Source organism: Apaloderma vittatum, unplaced genomic scaffold, assembly GCF_000703405.1.
Source record: "Apaloderma vittatum isolate BGI_N311 unplaced genomic scaffold, ASM70340v1 scaffold36358, whole genome shotgun sequence".
Classification (NCBI taxonomy): domain Eukaryota; kingdom Metazoa; phylum Chordata; class Aves; order Trogoniformes; family Trogonidae; genus Apaloderma; species Apaloderma vittatum.
In genome coordinates this window covers 1-16,991 of record NW_009733040.1, presented here as the reverse complement: position 1 = coordinate 16,991, position 16,991 = coordinate 1, and the positions used below count along the sequence as shown (strand labels likewise).

The 16,991-nt window shown below is 38.9% G+C and overlaps 1 protein-coding gene across 1 annotated transcript; it reads right to left on the bottom strand.

The window, feature by feature from the left end:
- Window positions 1-337: 337 nt before the first annotated feature.
- Window positions 338-16,719, bottom strand: LOC104268106 (periodic tryptophan protein 2 homolog). The gene is made up of 20 exons (XM_009875728.1): window positions 16,646-16,719; window positions 16,116-16,210; window positions 15,660-15,759; window positions 14,508-14,651; window positions 14,066-14,201; window positions 13,351-13,571; window positions 11,990-12,133; window positions 11,163-11,233; window positions 10,915-11,051; window positions 9,613-9,761; window positions 8,829-8,976; window positions 7,262-7,412; window positions 6,722-6,902; window positions 5,646-5,793; window positions 4,453-4,561; window positions 3,936-4,001; window positions 3,350-3,568; window positions 1,999-2,149; window positions 811-885; window positions 338-640 (listed from the first exon to the last, which is right to left on the bottom strand). The coding sequence occupies exons 1-20, from the start codon at window positions 16,717-16,719 to the stop codon at window positions 481-483; spliced, it is 2,679 nt and encodes an 892-aa protein (XP_009874030.1). The 3' UTR covers window positions 338-480.
- Between the last annotated feature and the right edge of the window lie 272 nt (window positions 16,720-16,991).

Below are 16,991 nucleotides of genomic sequence, written 5' to 3'. Positions count from 1 at the left end.
AAGTTACAGAAATAAGAAAACCGTGTTCCAGTAATATGTATGTATAAAACCAAGTAAAACAACACTGAAAACAAATTGAGAGCCATACACAGACCTCCAATTAAGAATGATTTTTTTTAGAAGGATTGATAAAGAGTCCAAAGGATGACAAGACTGCATTACAAAACTCACAATTCTCCATCTACATACAATGCAATTCTAATGAAGAAAACACTTCTTCCAGTCATACTTTTAACTTCACTGATATAAGAATACAAGGTTTTTTGTACTTGAAATCAGAAGTAAAGATTAAAAAAAGTTACCAGGAAATCAATGCTGTCAAGTTATTATGGCCAGTTTGTCTACCCTACATTTCCCCCACTCACACGTAACTCCATTAAGAAGAGCTTAATTACGCCGCTATGAGGGCCACTCATTCTCAGTGAATACCACTGCATAAAATGACTGCCTCTTCGGTTTTCTCCCTGTCCCGAAGAGTAACTAAGAACTAATATTGTCCTTCTGAACTTCTTGCATAAGATAATCACTGTCAGAATCCAAGTCTTCTTCATCAATGGATGTTTCTTCTGCCAGACGTTTCACGCCTCGCTGTTGTGAAATGGCCAATGCATATTTAATGTTGTAGATATTCCATTCACACCTGTAAAAACAGGAACATCTTAGAAACAAGATTCCATTTCCCTCCTGAAATAAAAACACCTCTTAAAGAAGACCATCTTGAAAGTTCTAATACCACACTACCATCCCCCAAATTACTCCACACTTTTGTTCAGGGTTTTGATTTAAACTTGTATTTATGACAATACATACAGTTTTGAAACATCTTCAAAATGACGTTGGATGCTTTTCTGAAGGAACTGAATCACAGGGAGCAGCTTCACTGACCTTAAATAGAGAAAACACGCAATTTGCAGTGCAAGTTACATTTACATACGGAACTCTAGAACTTTTCTATACTTCAAAATCTTACAAGCATATATGCTAACTTTTCCAGTATGAACATTTTAAGATAGCAAATAAACAAAAGCTCTTTGCTTTTGACCTAGCCCTTGATGATTATGCTCAGCACAAGTAATGTATTGCCAGAAATTATTTTTTCTTATGTCAAGCTGAAGCTTTAAGAACTAATACTGCTTGCTGTAGTGATGACAGTTCCTTCCAGGTACTATAATACTTTCTGAACAAATAAAAGTTTATTTTAAATTGTCCTTTTCTACTTCAACAGCAGCAAAAGGAGAAAATTTGTTCCAATTATTTCAGCAACTAGAACATTTAATATTCACATTGTGGCAAGGAAAGTTACACAATACACTGGTTTTTTAACCAGCAAGACTCCTTCTCAGACTACCTCCCACTTAGCCTATTTTAAATATGTAGATTTGCCTATTTTTGCTGCCAAAATTCTATAATTTCTGTACTACAAGTGGGCTGAATATAATTCAAAGGTCAGGCTCAAGTAGATGTATAGAACTGTGTAGGAAAACAGAGTACTAACAAGCTAAGAGTGCATGCTATAATCACAAGTTAAGTTTAAAAAAATGCAGTCAACACCTGCACATTATCTTCCAGTTATATACATATGTGTGTGTTCTGCATGTATGCATAACTGTTTAAAAACACAACTGTCAAAATCCTATCACTCTTGAAATCTTCATGCATTTATAGGCCAAGCAAGATATGCAAAATTACACCTGTGATATCTGAAAAATGTTTTTGTGATTTATCCTCACAAATCCTATTATGCCTTCCAATTCTGTCATAGACAGTTGCTAGAATCACAGAATTATTTAGGTTTAAAATGACCTTTAAGATCATCAAGTCCAAACTGTAACTTTTACAAAGTTGTAACTTTTACAAAGAAGTTGTAAAAATTACGTAGTTTTAATTGTTGTGCATGCATTATCTAAACTGCAGTAAATGTTAAGTAAAAAACCTTAAACTGGTAAGTAAATCAATTTTCAAATGCTTGCTAGCATCTTGACTTTCAAAAGATCCCACCTTGTTTTCAGTTTCTGTCCATGCAGCATGAGCAACTTATGAGCCCAAATAAGATAGAACTCTAAATGACAAGATATCTCAAATGCAGAGGCCAGGAACTCCAATACTTTCTCCACGTAGAGGTCTGGGAGTGATGAGCAGACAACATCAACTGCGAAAAAAGGAAAAAAAGCCCACAGACATGAGAGTTGAATTACTACTTGGAATAACGTAAAAGGCACCACAGAAAAGATGAGGGGTAGGAGAAGAAAGCACTGTCTTGGCAACTATTTGATATTTAATATTGTATTTCAGGGTACAGTACCACAGTCTTTCTTGTCTGAGTCTTCCAATCACTCCTGTATTTAAAAGCAAGAACTTAACTCCCTCAGTCCCCCAGTGTGTCCTCCTAACAGAATACTCTCCCCACCAGCTCTCCTTTGGAACTTTACTTCTACCCTTTCCTCCTCTTTCAGCATAACTCGACTTCAGTGAAGTGTTGCAGCTCCAAATTTTGGCGGTCCAGAGCAAGACTAATTCAGAACAGCTGGCATAGAGCTCTAGCCACTTGAGTGCTAAACAATTTCAAGGACGCAGACTCCATTACCTCCCCTGTCAAGCTGCTGCAGTATTTGACTACCCCCAACATAATATTCCATAATATTCCATGTTGCCTCTTGCATCATTGTGCAACTCCCAGTCTGGTTCTGCCTTCTTTCTAACACCTACTAAGTACTTGAAGAGAGTAAAAATACTCCCCTTCTCTTCTAAAGACTCAAGCCAGTTCTCTTAAGCCTCTCCTCAGCTGTCATGCACTCTTGCCTCCCAGTCATTGTCCAAGCCCTCCACCAGATGCTCCAGAGTATCAATGCCTTTATTGCACTGTCGAGCCCTACATTATGCACAGTACTCTTGATTTGGTCTCACGAGTGCTCGAACGAGAAGACTAATCACTTCCCTCAAACTGCTGACCACATGCTCGGCAGTACAGCTCAGCACGTGGTTAAGTGCCTTCATCACAAAGGCACAACACTAACTCATGTTGCACTCACCGCGCCCCTCTTAACATCAGCCGCTTCAGAAAACTGACCTCCAAAAACTCTATCTGCATATCCAGACCTAATCAAGTTCCATGCTCAAAAGTCACAAAATGATCATGCAGCAGACTGGTAAAATTAAAACCTAAGATGTCTACTATTTTTTAAAAAGACCATCCCTTCTTTTCTAGTCTTGAGCTACAGCAGAAAACCCTTAAATATCAATGTGATAAATCTTCCCTCTCACCCCTTCCAAGACCTAAACTCTGCCCTTTACACATCAACTTACTTGGCTTACAGCTAGCTCAGCCAAATTTCACCGAAGACCCACTCACCTTCATTGCTGGGTACAGCCTCTATGACCTCCTGAATTAATTTCTTTTCGTTCAGCTTGAAGGCCATGATAATAGCCTTAGTGTATTCCTTCTGATGCAGTGTTTTACGTATATTGCTGGGTGTTACATCAATATTCAGCTCAAAAGGATCAAAAATTAGCCCAGAGTCCAATGAATAGATAAGAAGACCCTCTGTGGTAGTGGCTGCCCAGCTTCGTCCTAGAAGAGAAGTGACAAGTTTTTAAGAGCAAAGCTGGGTTTTCTAGGATGAAAACAGAAGAGTAATGATAAACGGGTGACTTTTCATTGTTTACAAGAAGTGGGTAAGACTGAAAGCTGTGCATCGTTGATGGACCTGCCAGCAATGACACTCCTTCTAAAAAACATACCAGATGAATGTGGTGTGCACATAATTTTCCTAGGTATCCACTCCACGGGAAACCAGACTACAAATCTAGCAGCACTGTGTAAAAGCCAGAGAGACCATGTCCGAGGCATTTGTAGGTCAATATCACTCCTCCAATGCTCTGCTCTTTGCTTGTTTTATATAGAATTAATAAATCCTGCATTACTTGTCAATACTCACCTGTAGGAGAGAATCGCAGGCAAGTCACTCTTATTTCTGGTTTAAAGTGTCGAAAACTCATGTCACCTAAAAAAGAAGTTCAGAAGTGATCTCATATATTCACCACAAGTTCACAGTCTAACTATCAACTCTAAATATGTTGTTGTCATTATGCTGAAAAATAATGCAGAACACGCCAAAACCTGGCAGAGTTAAAGACAGGGTAAGTAGAGGGCCAGTCCACATCCAAGAGATCCTACAGTTAAAGAAGTGATGCTGAATCTTGCCCTTTGAAAATTAAACTGGTAGTGCTGGGTTCCACACTCAGTAGACCACAGTACCTCCTGTTTCCTGTTTCCACCCATCTATCAGCTGAACCACTTGTGTAACAGATCCCTGCAGCTACAGAACATACAGCTAATCCCAACTTCAAAACTGAGCTGAACAACTAAAATTCTTCTTATCTGGTATCAACCCTATGTCAAAGGTTTTCACCCATATAAAACCAGTAACACCACACCAAAGCCAAAAGCCGTACCTCTTTTTACTCCAGGAAGAGGAATAGCAACCCCATCTTCACCTCCAGCCCCTTCATCAATCAGAGCCATGCTGCCGAATTCAGTCATTTTTCTCCGATCTAAGTACTCCTAGAAAATAAAACAGTTCCATCCACTGCACTGAATCTCACCTGTATTACTTGAAAATTCTCCGTAACATTCCAAAGTTATCTAGTGATTTTTTCCTTGCAACTTCTTCCCAAAGCTTCTCCAAAATCATAGAGAAAACTGACCATTTCACAGCAGCGGGCAACAGTGTCTGACATCAGATGAGAATCAGGCAGCTTCAGTCTTCAGGCCTCAGAAGAGCACGACTCAGTTTAGACTGTGGTTTCACATTATTACAATGCTGTTCTACGAAAGAGATGCACCATCTCCTCAGACGCAGCCCTGCTCTTCCTCCCCTTCACGTTCCGTAACTGTGCTGTACTAATGTGAGGGCTGGGTAGCCAGACTGCTATGCAAATGATGTTTTAGAGACCTTCCTTCTCCCCCATTTTTAAACAACCATCCCCTCCAGGATTCCTTTCCAGCTGGCTCACTTCTGGGATCCTCTTAAGCCACACAGTGAGCTAGCCCAGGACAACAAGAGGGCAGCAGAGAAACGAAGGCTGCTTCACAAATTACTGTTGTCAAAGAAACATACTGGAACGGTCAAATAGAGCCCGAGATGAACACTGAAACGATTAACATCCTTCTGCCTGAAGGGACGTTAAAAAGCGTTACCAGAATTTTTCCTTCTGATGCTTTTCATCATTCACTTTGCGTTCAAAGGAATTTGATTTTTCATTTGGGAATATTCAGAACATAAGTTTGTAAAGGTCAGTGATGTTCTTTTGTGTCCACAATAAAACTCTTCATTTCTTTGCTAACATGAGCAACTAACACTCAGGGAAATTTAGTTTAGTACAAAATATTGACAATTTTTCTCCTCAATTTTAAGTACCAACTGACTTAACTATGCTTAAGAGTTCTGCTCATTCAATACAAACACATTGCAATCTGGCAGGACCTCAGTTAACTGAGTGTCAGGAATTTTGTTTTCTGCAAATGATTTCCTTACCAGCCTCCTGCACAAAACAGAGAGAACGAGCCTGTGCTTAACAAAACATTTATGACACCCACTTAATGAGATGTTACACCAAAACCAAAGGTGTGAGCGAATGTCACATACCTCCATTGCATCTAAAGAAAAGTTGCACGAAATTTCAAATTTTTTCATAAGAATCTGTTCCCTGACATGATATATACAGACAAATTTTGACAATCCACCTGCCAGAATAGACTGACCATCTGCTGAGTAACACAGAGTAGTGAAAGACCTAGAAAATAAAAAGGAGAATGTAGTTAATTTCACTGCCACATGCGAGCCAAAGAGACATAACTGAAGTCTGAAGACACAGAATAACCATTCCATGGAAAAAGTGGAGATCTTCAATCACGCGGTACATACTTAACACACGAAATCCTTTACCACAAACAAGTACTTGGATCTTTGCTATGAACCACAAACAATTTAGAACTTCAACAGCTTTTTCAGGTACTTCCCCACTTCTGAGTTGCAGCTCAACGAATGAGCTCTCAACTACACCCTACACAACACTAAGGATGGTCAGAAAAGCTAAAGAAAACGGCATGTTGTAAAGCAATGATTGAAAGCTCAGCACCAAAAGTCGTTGTTTCCTTTTTTTTTTTTTTGAGTGGGAGCAATATAGAAAAAAAGAAGGGCTCAAGGGACAAAGAGATGGAAGACATGTGTTTCTTATTACAATTTTTGACAGCACACAAATTCAACTTGCCTTTAAAATTACTTCACATGCACAGTAATGTGTAATAAAACACACCGCATATCTTCCTTTTTAAAAATATGTAATGATTTTTTACAGTTAATAGTTACACACTAGTACCTATACAACAAGATATCCACTTAAAAACCTATCATATTTAGCAAATGAAAAACTTGTCATGAAAAGCTTAATATTATGCTGACAACCCAAGATTATAACTGATGAGAAAGAACCCGTGCCCGGAATGATGCCGATCTGTGGGTAAACACAGGAAAAGACAAAAAGGATCCATTTAGATGTCAAGTCAGGCAGTCTTTTAAAATCCAGCATCAGAATTAAAAGATTTGAACAGCAGATGCACTTTGAAATCTTCGTGTGAAAAAAACCATCCCAAAAACCAGAAAGAAATTCAAAAGCAAGTGAGTGTGGCATCCTCTTTTTCACTGCAATCTCGTTTACTTACTTTCCCTTGGCTGCTTGTTTGGCAGTTATTTTATCAAGCTCCTTCCTTCCCATCTGAAGATCATGCCTTCCCTCAATTGAACCAGTCTGCACTGCGTTTTCATGGTCCCAAAATGTAATGTGTCCATTCAAAGCAGCAACTGCAAGCTCCTTGCCATCAGGACGGAAAGCAACAACGAGAACTGCAAGTAGTTTAATTAACAGTTAAAAATGCGGTCAGATTATTTTTTTTTAAATAAAAAATATCCTACATCGTTCTAGGATCTTATCTCAACTACCATAAAAAGCTTATGACTAATAAATATGACTGTACTTTTTCTCTGTACAACATACAAATGTTTAGCTAATTATACACCTAGAGCTAGTACTACATAAAAAAAAGGCTTCTTGCATTGTTAAATAAGCACTATAGAGAACTATCTCAGCTTTTAGTTTTCATTACCAAGAATGAGTCTGTCTGTGTTTAACACGTTCTGGTGTTCATTCTTGAAATATTTCTTTTCATATTTTTATATTTGATACAAGGTGAAACAAAGGTTACCATCCGAGTTCAGTATTAGTGTCTCCTTAGTTCTCCAGCTGTCCAACATATCCCATAATTTGACAGTTTTATCCCAAGAGGCACTGGCTAGAACACACTTCATTGGATTAAAGGACAAACTGCTGATGGGGCCCTCATGACCTGATAAGACCTAACAGAAGAAAAGATAACATGGAATTAGGTGAAAGAAACTGAAATTTGTGTAGTCTGCACTCAGTAAACTCTAAATACTGCAACGAAACTATGCCTAACTTGTCCACACATGCCTGAGGTCACTTTTGGACATGCAGTGTGATATATTCCCAACTTTTTTCTTTTAGAAGTTTCAGAAAGAATTTAAAAATCACTGAAGTGCTACCAGTGCATAGGCATCTACAACCACTCCTATGTATGCATAGTCTCTTCCGAGTCAAGACCTGTGAATATGGAGTGCTTTTTTCCTTCCCTCTTGTTGTAACAGACTAACTGAAAAAGCAGGTCATTGGCCTGAGAATTCAGAGCACCGTGCAGCTGAAAACATGCAAGAAAAAACACTAATCAAAACTGTGAATAACACAGATTTTTATAGCATGGAACTCTTAAAAGAAATCAAGCAAAGAAACCAAACTCGTAACTCTGGAGATCCATTCAAGTATATGCTGAGTTACTGGTGATCTTCATTCAACAGCTATGCCAAACTGTGAACAGGAATCTGCTTGTACAAGATGTACAATAACACTTAAGAGCTGAAAATAGCAAACGAGTTTGTTTTGCTCAGAAGTATCGCATCTCTCCTTTATTACATCTACTCTGAAGAGAACGCATCGAGGATTTAACTTAATAGTTTTATCACCCTACACAATAAAAACCCTGTACACAAGGAACTATGGCCCTGCTCTGCTCCAGCAAAATTGTCCATGAAATCTGTATCGATCTTAGGCCAGCAATTTCTTTATTACCTGCAAAAAACATGTAGAAAAGCGCATCTCTGAACAACTACTGGAGGAAAGACTCTCACATCCACCCACCAGCTCATATTGGTGTTACTTCATCAGTTCATTCCTCAGAAATTCTAAAAACTTATTTCCCACACAAATCCAAGATAGCCTCCATGTATAAATCAAAAAATGCCAAGAGTAACCTAGCGTAGCTCCAGTACTTGAACATAAATGTGTTGAAGCACTTCAAGTGGTATTAAAACCTTCAGACTAACCCCAAAGTTACTTAGTATCACCATGACCACAGAATCATTGGGGGCCGGTTAGCTCAGTGGTTTGAGCGCGGTGCTGGCAACAATGACCAACACCGAGGTCGCAGGTTCGATTCCCGCCTGGTCCCCATGTGTTGCCAGCTCTAGTCGAGAAGTGGCGTCCCTGCCCAAAACAGGGAGGTTGGACTAGATGATCTCTAAGGTCCCTTCCAGCCTAGGCCACTCTATGATTATGGCTGGAAAAGACCATCAAGGTCACCAAGTCCGACCGTTATCTAACTCTACCAGCTTCACTTCTACACCATGTCCTCGAGCATCGTCTCTACATGATCTGCATTATGTGTCAAATTCAATCCATCCAACATTGTAGGTCCTTACATCTAGAAGCCTCCCGCTCTGCATTGACCAGATGAATATTTCAAAGGAGTCCTGGGAACCAGCTGACACAATCTCGCCACTGGAGTCCACAGCTAAACAAGAGAACTGACTTGGTCGCGGAGACGTAAAGGTACGGAAATTGCGGTATCTGTTGTAAATGTGAAAATAAGTTATAAGAAAGTTTTAGGCAGATTTACAGGCAAGACTTATCTATGTATTTAGAAAAAGGATTTCATTTTACTTGTTAAGTGTTCTAAGCTATCTCCAGAAAAAATATCCTCTGCATAAAATTAGAGGCAATGACCCAGCATGATGCCAAGATTCTAAAAAGGTATTAACTGTCGTGCAGAAAAAGCAGCCAGAAAGAGGCAAACAGAAGAGCTTTCTTCTCTTTCACAGCATATGTCCATTCTTTAGAAAACATAAGTTTGTTTACAAATCCAGTTCTGTACAGCTCTATTATAACGGTCCAACTACTAAAACTATGGCAAACATTCTGTTACACAGGTGCCTTCTCCCCATTTGAGTAGTAAAGCCAGACTGGATTTCCAGCTTCTCCAAGAGAAGTTCTCCCAGAATTTTCTTTACAGAAACTGGATGGAGTGTTGGGATTTCCAATTGCTATCTAAACTGGAACCAAAGGCTGAACTAAGGAAAAAAAATAAATCAATAAAACAGTATTCACATTTGTGCAACTTCAACTTGAAACAAGCAATCAGTAGTTCATTGTATTTAGGGGGAGTGAAGACTGACTAAATGAGACAAAAGCTGTATGAAGAGTTACCTGTGTAGATCAAAGGCACGCACGGTTCCATCTAGGGAAGCACTTAAAATGACATAACCATTGGAAGTAAAAGTTACAGCAGTTACACCACTGGTATGTTCTGTAAAAGTGACAAAACAAAAGCTGCTTGAAGTGTTCCACACTTTCACCTGCAAGGGAGACAAGAAAAGCTTTCTTAGACTCTCCACTATCAGTTCAGAGAGAAAGGGTAAGGCAGCAGAAGAGCAAAAAAAAAAATGAGTCCTAAAACTCTGCAATAGCATAAAGGAACTCCAGTGCCATCAGTAAGAAATTCTGCTCAGGTGAGACATACAGGGCCACAGCTCATCATTAAATCTCTAAAGAAACACGTACAATATGAAAATCTATGCAGAGATAGAAAAAATATTAAAACTAGGCTAATTTTCAAGGAAAGCTATTGCACTTGGTGAGCACCTCAGGCTCCCAAGCTTTGGACTGTCCACTGGTAAGACAAGTACTGAATACAAAACAAAAACCAACTATGCAGCCATTCCAGAAGTTACAACTGAAATGTTATTTCAGTAATTTTTCAAACAAAAATGTTATAAGCTTAGCTATCTGCAGTTTATGACTTCTGGAATTTAGCCATGGAATGGAAGAAACCACAATGTGGCAGATCTTTTGTCTGACATTCAGAAGTTTTGATAGGAAACAAGATACTACCTTTGTCCCATCTGTGTGCCAAAAGACTGGGATTTTCTACAAAACTTCCTTTAAAAACAAAATAGTACATGTACACCTAGCCTGCCATTTCAATAGAAGCAAAACACTAGGAGCTATTTCTTCTTTTAAATAGCAAGCTTTTACAATGGTACATCTCAGAAGAAACTGTTTAGGAATTGTACTTTAATAAATAATTTTAAATTAATTTTGATTCAAAGTCGATTAGTAAAAGGGCATGAATTTGCTGACATTCCTTCATCCCAAAGTATTGTGGAATCACCACAAACTTCTATAAATTAATTAACATTTGATGAATTAGATGCTTTTGAGTTTATGGGGACTGCAACTATAACAATTAAAACATTATCTGCTAAAAAGTGTAAGTGATGCAATTTGCAGAGGATACCAATAACGCCAATCAAAATACATACATGGTCTGGAGTGAAAGATTAAACATTTAAGTGGGGCAAAAAAACCCCTACACAAACCCTGATTTGATATTAAGAAAAAATACACCAATTACAGTAACAGAGCTTTCTGTTTTCTGCAGAGAAACTCAAGCTGATAACTATGTTATTCGAACTGAAGATCCTAGTTCAGCGACGCTGCATCACTTACTTTTCCATCCTCCCCTCCAGTTACTATGTATTGTCCATCTGGAGAATATGCCAACGAGACCATGCTGTTGAAATGTCCCTGCTGCTTCAGCACATACGACTCACTTTGCCATTCCCACACCAGGAGCTGGCCCAAACCTAGGAACAGAGGAAAAGAATTGACCAGAATTATGAATACAAGGACGAGACTCTGCAAATACAAGCTATAAAATGCAAACAGACACCTCCCTCCGCAAAAAAAGCACAAACCTGAACATCCAAAGGCAATCCAGTCACCAGTACAGTTGATAGAAATAGAAGCTATCCTTTGGTCTGAAATACTGTAATAAGAGATTTACCCAATAAACAAACTTGTATTTTCATGCCTTTTGTGACAAAATTTCAAATCTAGGGTGTATTCTCACTGCTTAAGCAAGCTTTAATTACTTTACTGAATTTATCACCGTAACATCAAAAGCACCGTACATATTTCCCTTATTATAGCCAAAAACGTCAAAACAGACAAAACTGCCTTATTTGGAATGAAGTCAGAGTATCTACATCCCAAATACACATCTGCTAGCATAGAATAAAACTCCCCACAGTCAAGAAAAAATAAAATAAAATTTATACACAGAAATTATTCATTCTTTAGCTAGCATCATACAGCGACGCAAAAGAATTACGGTTTTATTTTTCAACTTAGAGACAATTTACAGATAATTCTACACATGTAGAACCTTTTTTTTTTTTCAGATACTATATTTTCTACAAAGAAACTGACAACACAAAGTCCAAAGCATTGAAGAAATCTATAGCCAACAATTAACTATGCAGGAGCTCCTCATTCAGACTTCCCTTTCCCCTAATAAGCTATGGAACAAAGTTGTGTGGTATTTCGAGTCTATGATTCTACCTTTCCAGAAACTACAATACAAAACAGATACTCATGCTTAAGATTTTGGGCTCTGGTTAGTCATCCTTCACTACTACTAAACATGGTGTGTTCTCAGTCAAAAAAATAAACAAAAAACCCACAAACAAAAAACTCCACACACAAAACCAAAGCAAAAACCAACCATAATGTCATACCTCACCTCAAGGAGTGGATCAGATTGAAATCTGGAAGCTCGTGGAGGTGAAAGATTCCAGAGGCAAAACCAGTGACTAAAAGGTGCGTTTTCTTGTGATAAGCTGCAGACGTCAGGTTATTAAAATCTCCCTCTTTATTGAAAAAATACCTGGCATCAAAGAAATACAAAAGAAAACAATGAAAAAGAAAATTAGGCTGTTACAGTTGCAGTTCAGCATAGGCCAAATATTTTGATTGAAGTAGCCTACAATAAAACTAAAAAGCGATAGTTCCAGGAATCTTTGAATAGGTGCACTCGACAGAGCAGCTGTAAAAGCTGAAGAGAATTAGTTTTCAGTAGCTAGCAGTGATCTGAAGTGACATCTGATCACATGCAGCAAAAGGGACTAAAAGTGAACCTCAGACTAATCGTGCTCTTGATCTAACGCCACCATGGGTGACTCTCATGAATTCACAGGTTATCCTTCTATACAAGTCCTCTTACAGAGGAAGGAATTGAAGCAATGTTCACAAATATCATACATCTGGTCAAGATGTTTTTCTCAGTTTCTTTGCAGTATTATCTCCTACTGGAACTAAACAGATAAGCATCACACAATGGTCACATAAAAGAGCTTCTGAACACTATCCAACAGTTGCACACTTCAAAGTCTTAAGGTCTGGAAGCAATGTTCCCCGAGGCTAATTCCAGACAGGGTTGGGGTAGGTTACTCTATACTTCCTTTAGAGTCCGAGTGACTGAAAACAGAAGCCTGATGTCAGGTGCTCCCAGCTGGCCCCTACATGCATCTTGTCTCTCCCTCACTTCACTGACCAAAGAGATTGCCTGTGAACGCGATCCCTCTCTTCAAGCAAGCTAAATGCTGCAACTATCTTAAAACTAGACGATTCTTTATAAGCCATGTTTCCTTTTGTAGGGACAGATAGGGAGATCACTCAGGAAGACGTCTCCAAGAACCCACGAGGCTGAAGAGCTATCTTTATCAAACACAGCTGTCACCTCTCGAAACCAACCTACCTCTTCTTGCAAGAACTTGAAGGCTCTATATTTAATTTGAGGATACTGGACTACAGACCTCCTCACACTTTTTGAGTTTCAAACACTGAAACATACACCATAATTCAATGTTTCTTATATTATTAAAATTACACTGACTCATTATTCTGAAGGTAAAGGGTGTTGCCCTTGATATAGTCAAAGCAAGACAAACCGGTGTTCCACTGAAACTATTTAAAATGGGATCTACAGCAAAATACTAAATCCTGTGTAGTTTCATACTGGTTTGAGTGAGTGATAAAGGGTGAAAAAAGCCCAATACAGTAAATTCCTAAAACTGTGTCTTTGAAAAAGTGAAAATCACTTACTTAGCAACACGTGAGTATTTAACCTTATGTCTAGTCTCTTGTTCACTTGGGTTGGCTTTTCCATGGATTTCTTCACCCTTCGGCTCGTCGAGAAACTCTTCATCATTTTTTGCTGCGTCCTTTTCCCCAGCAGCATCTTTAGGCGGCATGGGCTTCAACCCATCAAGCTCTGTATCACACTGCCACACACACAGAGCTGCATCCTGGCTAATTGTGTACAGCTAGAATGCAAACACAAACATACAGAATTATTATTTTGCATTCTGCTGTCTTGTTTGAATACAGACTTGCAGAAGGGTTAGCAAGTCTGCAGTTTATCATTAGGATAATACATTACTCTAAAATCACATTGCCTCTAGAATTCAAGGGGCTTTGGTCTGGAAAATTCACTTGTCCTGAGAACTGATGATTTCCTTTACCTGCCTTCTTGACAGTTCTTGAGAAGCCCAAAGGCAATCTGATTACAAATTAGCATTACAGGTAATGATTTTTTTCTTGGGGACCAATTTTAGGCAACTTACTCTCCGTCTAAAGTTTACTTCTCTTCAAATGTTCATGTAATTGGAAACTCTTAATCACAGCAGCGGAGTTGAGACACATATTACATATTTTCTAAATTATGAGATATCAAAATAGTCAGCATCCTTATCTACAAATGAGATCCGTTTCTTGAATTAAATATTAAAATACTTGAATGTCATGTGATTATACATACATCTAGACTGTTCTCTTCAAAAAAGCAGGCTACTATTATATCCTTATGCCCTCCAAGTGAGTAGTAAATCAAGTTTGCCCATCGTTCTGCTCCAAACACCCATGTAGACATGTCCTTGCTCCCTACTGCAAAACATCTACAAAAGAAAAGGCAACTTGAATTAGAAAACTGGAATGTTCACATTCCTAAGATATGTTTCTTTTATGGATAACTAGACGTTTTCAAGCAAAAATTCTTTACTAATCCTCAATACATGCATATTTTATACCTTCTAGTTTTCCTAATTATGTATTTTTACTTCAGGACAGAATGCGAAACAGAAGGACCAAAAAGAATTTTTAAAGCTAGTACAATACTTTAGAGCAAAGAAAATGGACTGCAACAAACACAAAAACATGAACAACGTGACCAGGTAAACAGCGCTTTAGTTTTAACAACTCACTTGGAATCATCAGTCCAGTCAATACAAGTTGTTTCATCATAGGGACCATAGTAAGTTTTGTCCAGAACAAATGCATTAAATTCTCGTTTCTTCCCAGGAGCGTGGTACATAAGAGCTACATTGTCTTTTGTAATCACAAATTTCCTGTCATATGGGGAGAAAAAGCAAAACTGCACACAGAGCTGTTAAAGCAAACAATTGTTCAGTACAGACTGCATTATAATGAAACAAAACAATGTTAAAAATGTTTCTGCACTACTGAAATGATAAATATGTATTGCTTTTGAAAGAAAATCAAAAACCTATTTGCAGATTGATATTATTCCCCAATTTACACATTATAAGACAGAAAACTGTAAGTAAAAATCACTCTAGTTAAATAATGAAATATTTATTTTCCAATTCTCACAAAGGAAGGAAAAGTTCATACATTCAAAACAGGATAATCTATTCTGCACTATCTTCACGTCCATATATTGGCCACTTTCAGAAACAAAAATCATCTGCACTTTTTAAACGTACCCTTTAACCTGGTCCTGTTGCCCATATAATTCCCTAACACAGAACTGAGATTTAAACTCATTCCAGATCACTTTAAGTCAATCCAACTGACGAACGCTGTCAAAATGGCACTTTGCACTTTTTCCTCTCACCCTTGTGATGCGTGTCACCATGCTTTGGATCTGCAACCACACAGCTAAAATATCAAGGATGTGAACAGAAGCACTCGATTCAGAGCAGTGCATCTTTCAGCACCACAACTGTCTTAGGCCAACCCAAATCAGCAGCGAAACTGCACCACCACGGGTGTCATCAGGCAACTCTGCAGCACTGATTTTTGCCCCCCTCCATGGGCTCTTTCACCTTGTCTACAATACATAAGAACAGCAAATCTTCTAAGTTTCCCATGGTCCTACAATAGACAAAATGTGCAACAAACAACTTCCGTGCCAGTATGTTTCCAAGGCTTTGCTCTTCCTCTTTTCTTCCCCTCTCAACTTTACAGATCAAGTGACTCCGAGCAGCTCAAAATCTCCCCCTACGTTAACCAACAGGTATCATCCCCAGATTGCTGAGAATGTCTTCAAAATTAAAACTAGTTTATGAGGTAATTTCTATTGTTTTGTTTTAAAGCTTGTGCGTTTTACTTACTTGCCATCAGGGGAGAAGCTGACACTGTGAACTGGTTTGTGAAAATAAAACTGATGTATCACACATTTCCCAATCAAGCTGACAAGCAAGGCAGCTCCCTCTGTATGGGCAGAAAAAGAAGGAATATGGAAATAATCAAGTTCCCAAAGTAAACCATAACCCTGGGTAGCGGCTAATGTATATCCTTAAAACAAGAAGGGGGTGGTGTACCTCCTTAGAAACTTTTCAAGACAGTGTGCTTAATATTATTAAGAAAAATACAATCAAAATTACAAGTCACTGTCTAAATTCTGTAGATAAGGATATCTTGCCCAGAAATTCTAACACAGTTTTTAAAGCAGAGCACTTCTAATTTGTGTTAAGGTTGAAACAGCTAGCAAGACAGTCTTTCCGCTCTTAATGCTATATTTTTATTTCCTTCTTTTAGAAAACAAATGCCTTTTTTTATTAAAGTACCTTCATCAATTACAATGGCAAGACTTCCATCTGGAGAGAGCCCCACACACACAATATTAAGCCGTGTAGCCAACGGGAATGTCTCACACTTATTACTGCAAGAAAAAGATAAAATGGTGTAAGGATGTAAACAATATAAGGATGTAGAAATAACAGTCATCTTCAGTATCAGTGAAACATGGTTTGTTACCTATGTCAAAGCCACTGAATCAACTTAGTTGTAAAAAAATACCCACAACTTTTCAGTTGTCACAACCCCATAAACACCAACTACATAAGAGACAGGCTTCTGACCAGAATATTGTCATAACGAGCATCAATGAAAATCGTGACCTATAGGAAAAGGCAGATACCAGTCTAGGCTTTGCCCTGTATGAGAAACAGTACAAGGCAGTAGCACACAAGGAAACCGTATGACCAAATCAAATGCAAACCACTTACTCCCCCTCCTCTCTGTTTGTTTCTAAACCCCATCTTTACATGCTTCTCACGTTATTCTCCCCAGGAACCTATTTACAGAAAACCCGCACCATGCAACACCTGGTCGGTCACCCGACTGCAGAACCACAGAATCTCTCTGGCTGGACGAGACCTTTAAGACCATCGCGCCCAGCCATTGCCCTGGCACTGCCAGCTCACCGCTAGTCCTGTCCCTCAGACCAACACCTTGTTTTAAATACCTCCAGGGATGGTGAATCCACCTCTGCCCTGGGCAGCCTGTTCCAACGCCCGATGACCCTTTTAACGCCAAGCCAGGAACTTTTTCAGGAGGCAAATCACTCTCAAGAACCCCAGCCCGCTGCGGGAGCAGCGCAGCCCTAGAAAACGTGCCGACAGCGCCAGGCCGTTCCCCCTCCGCCTCCGCCGGGAGGCCGG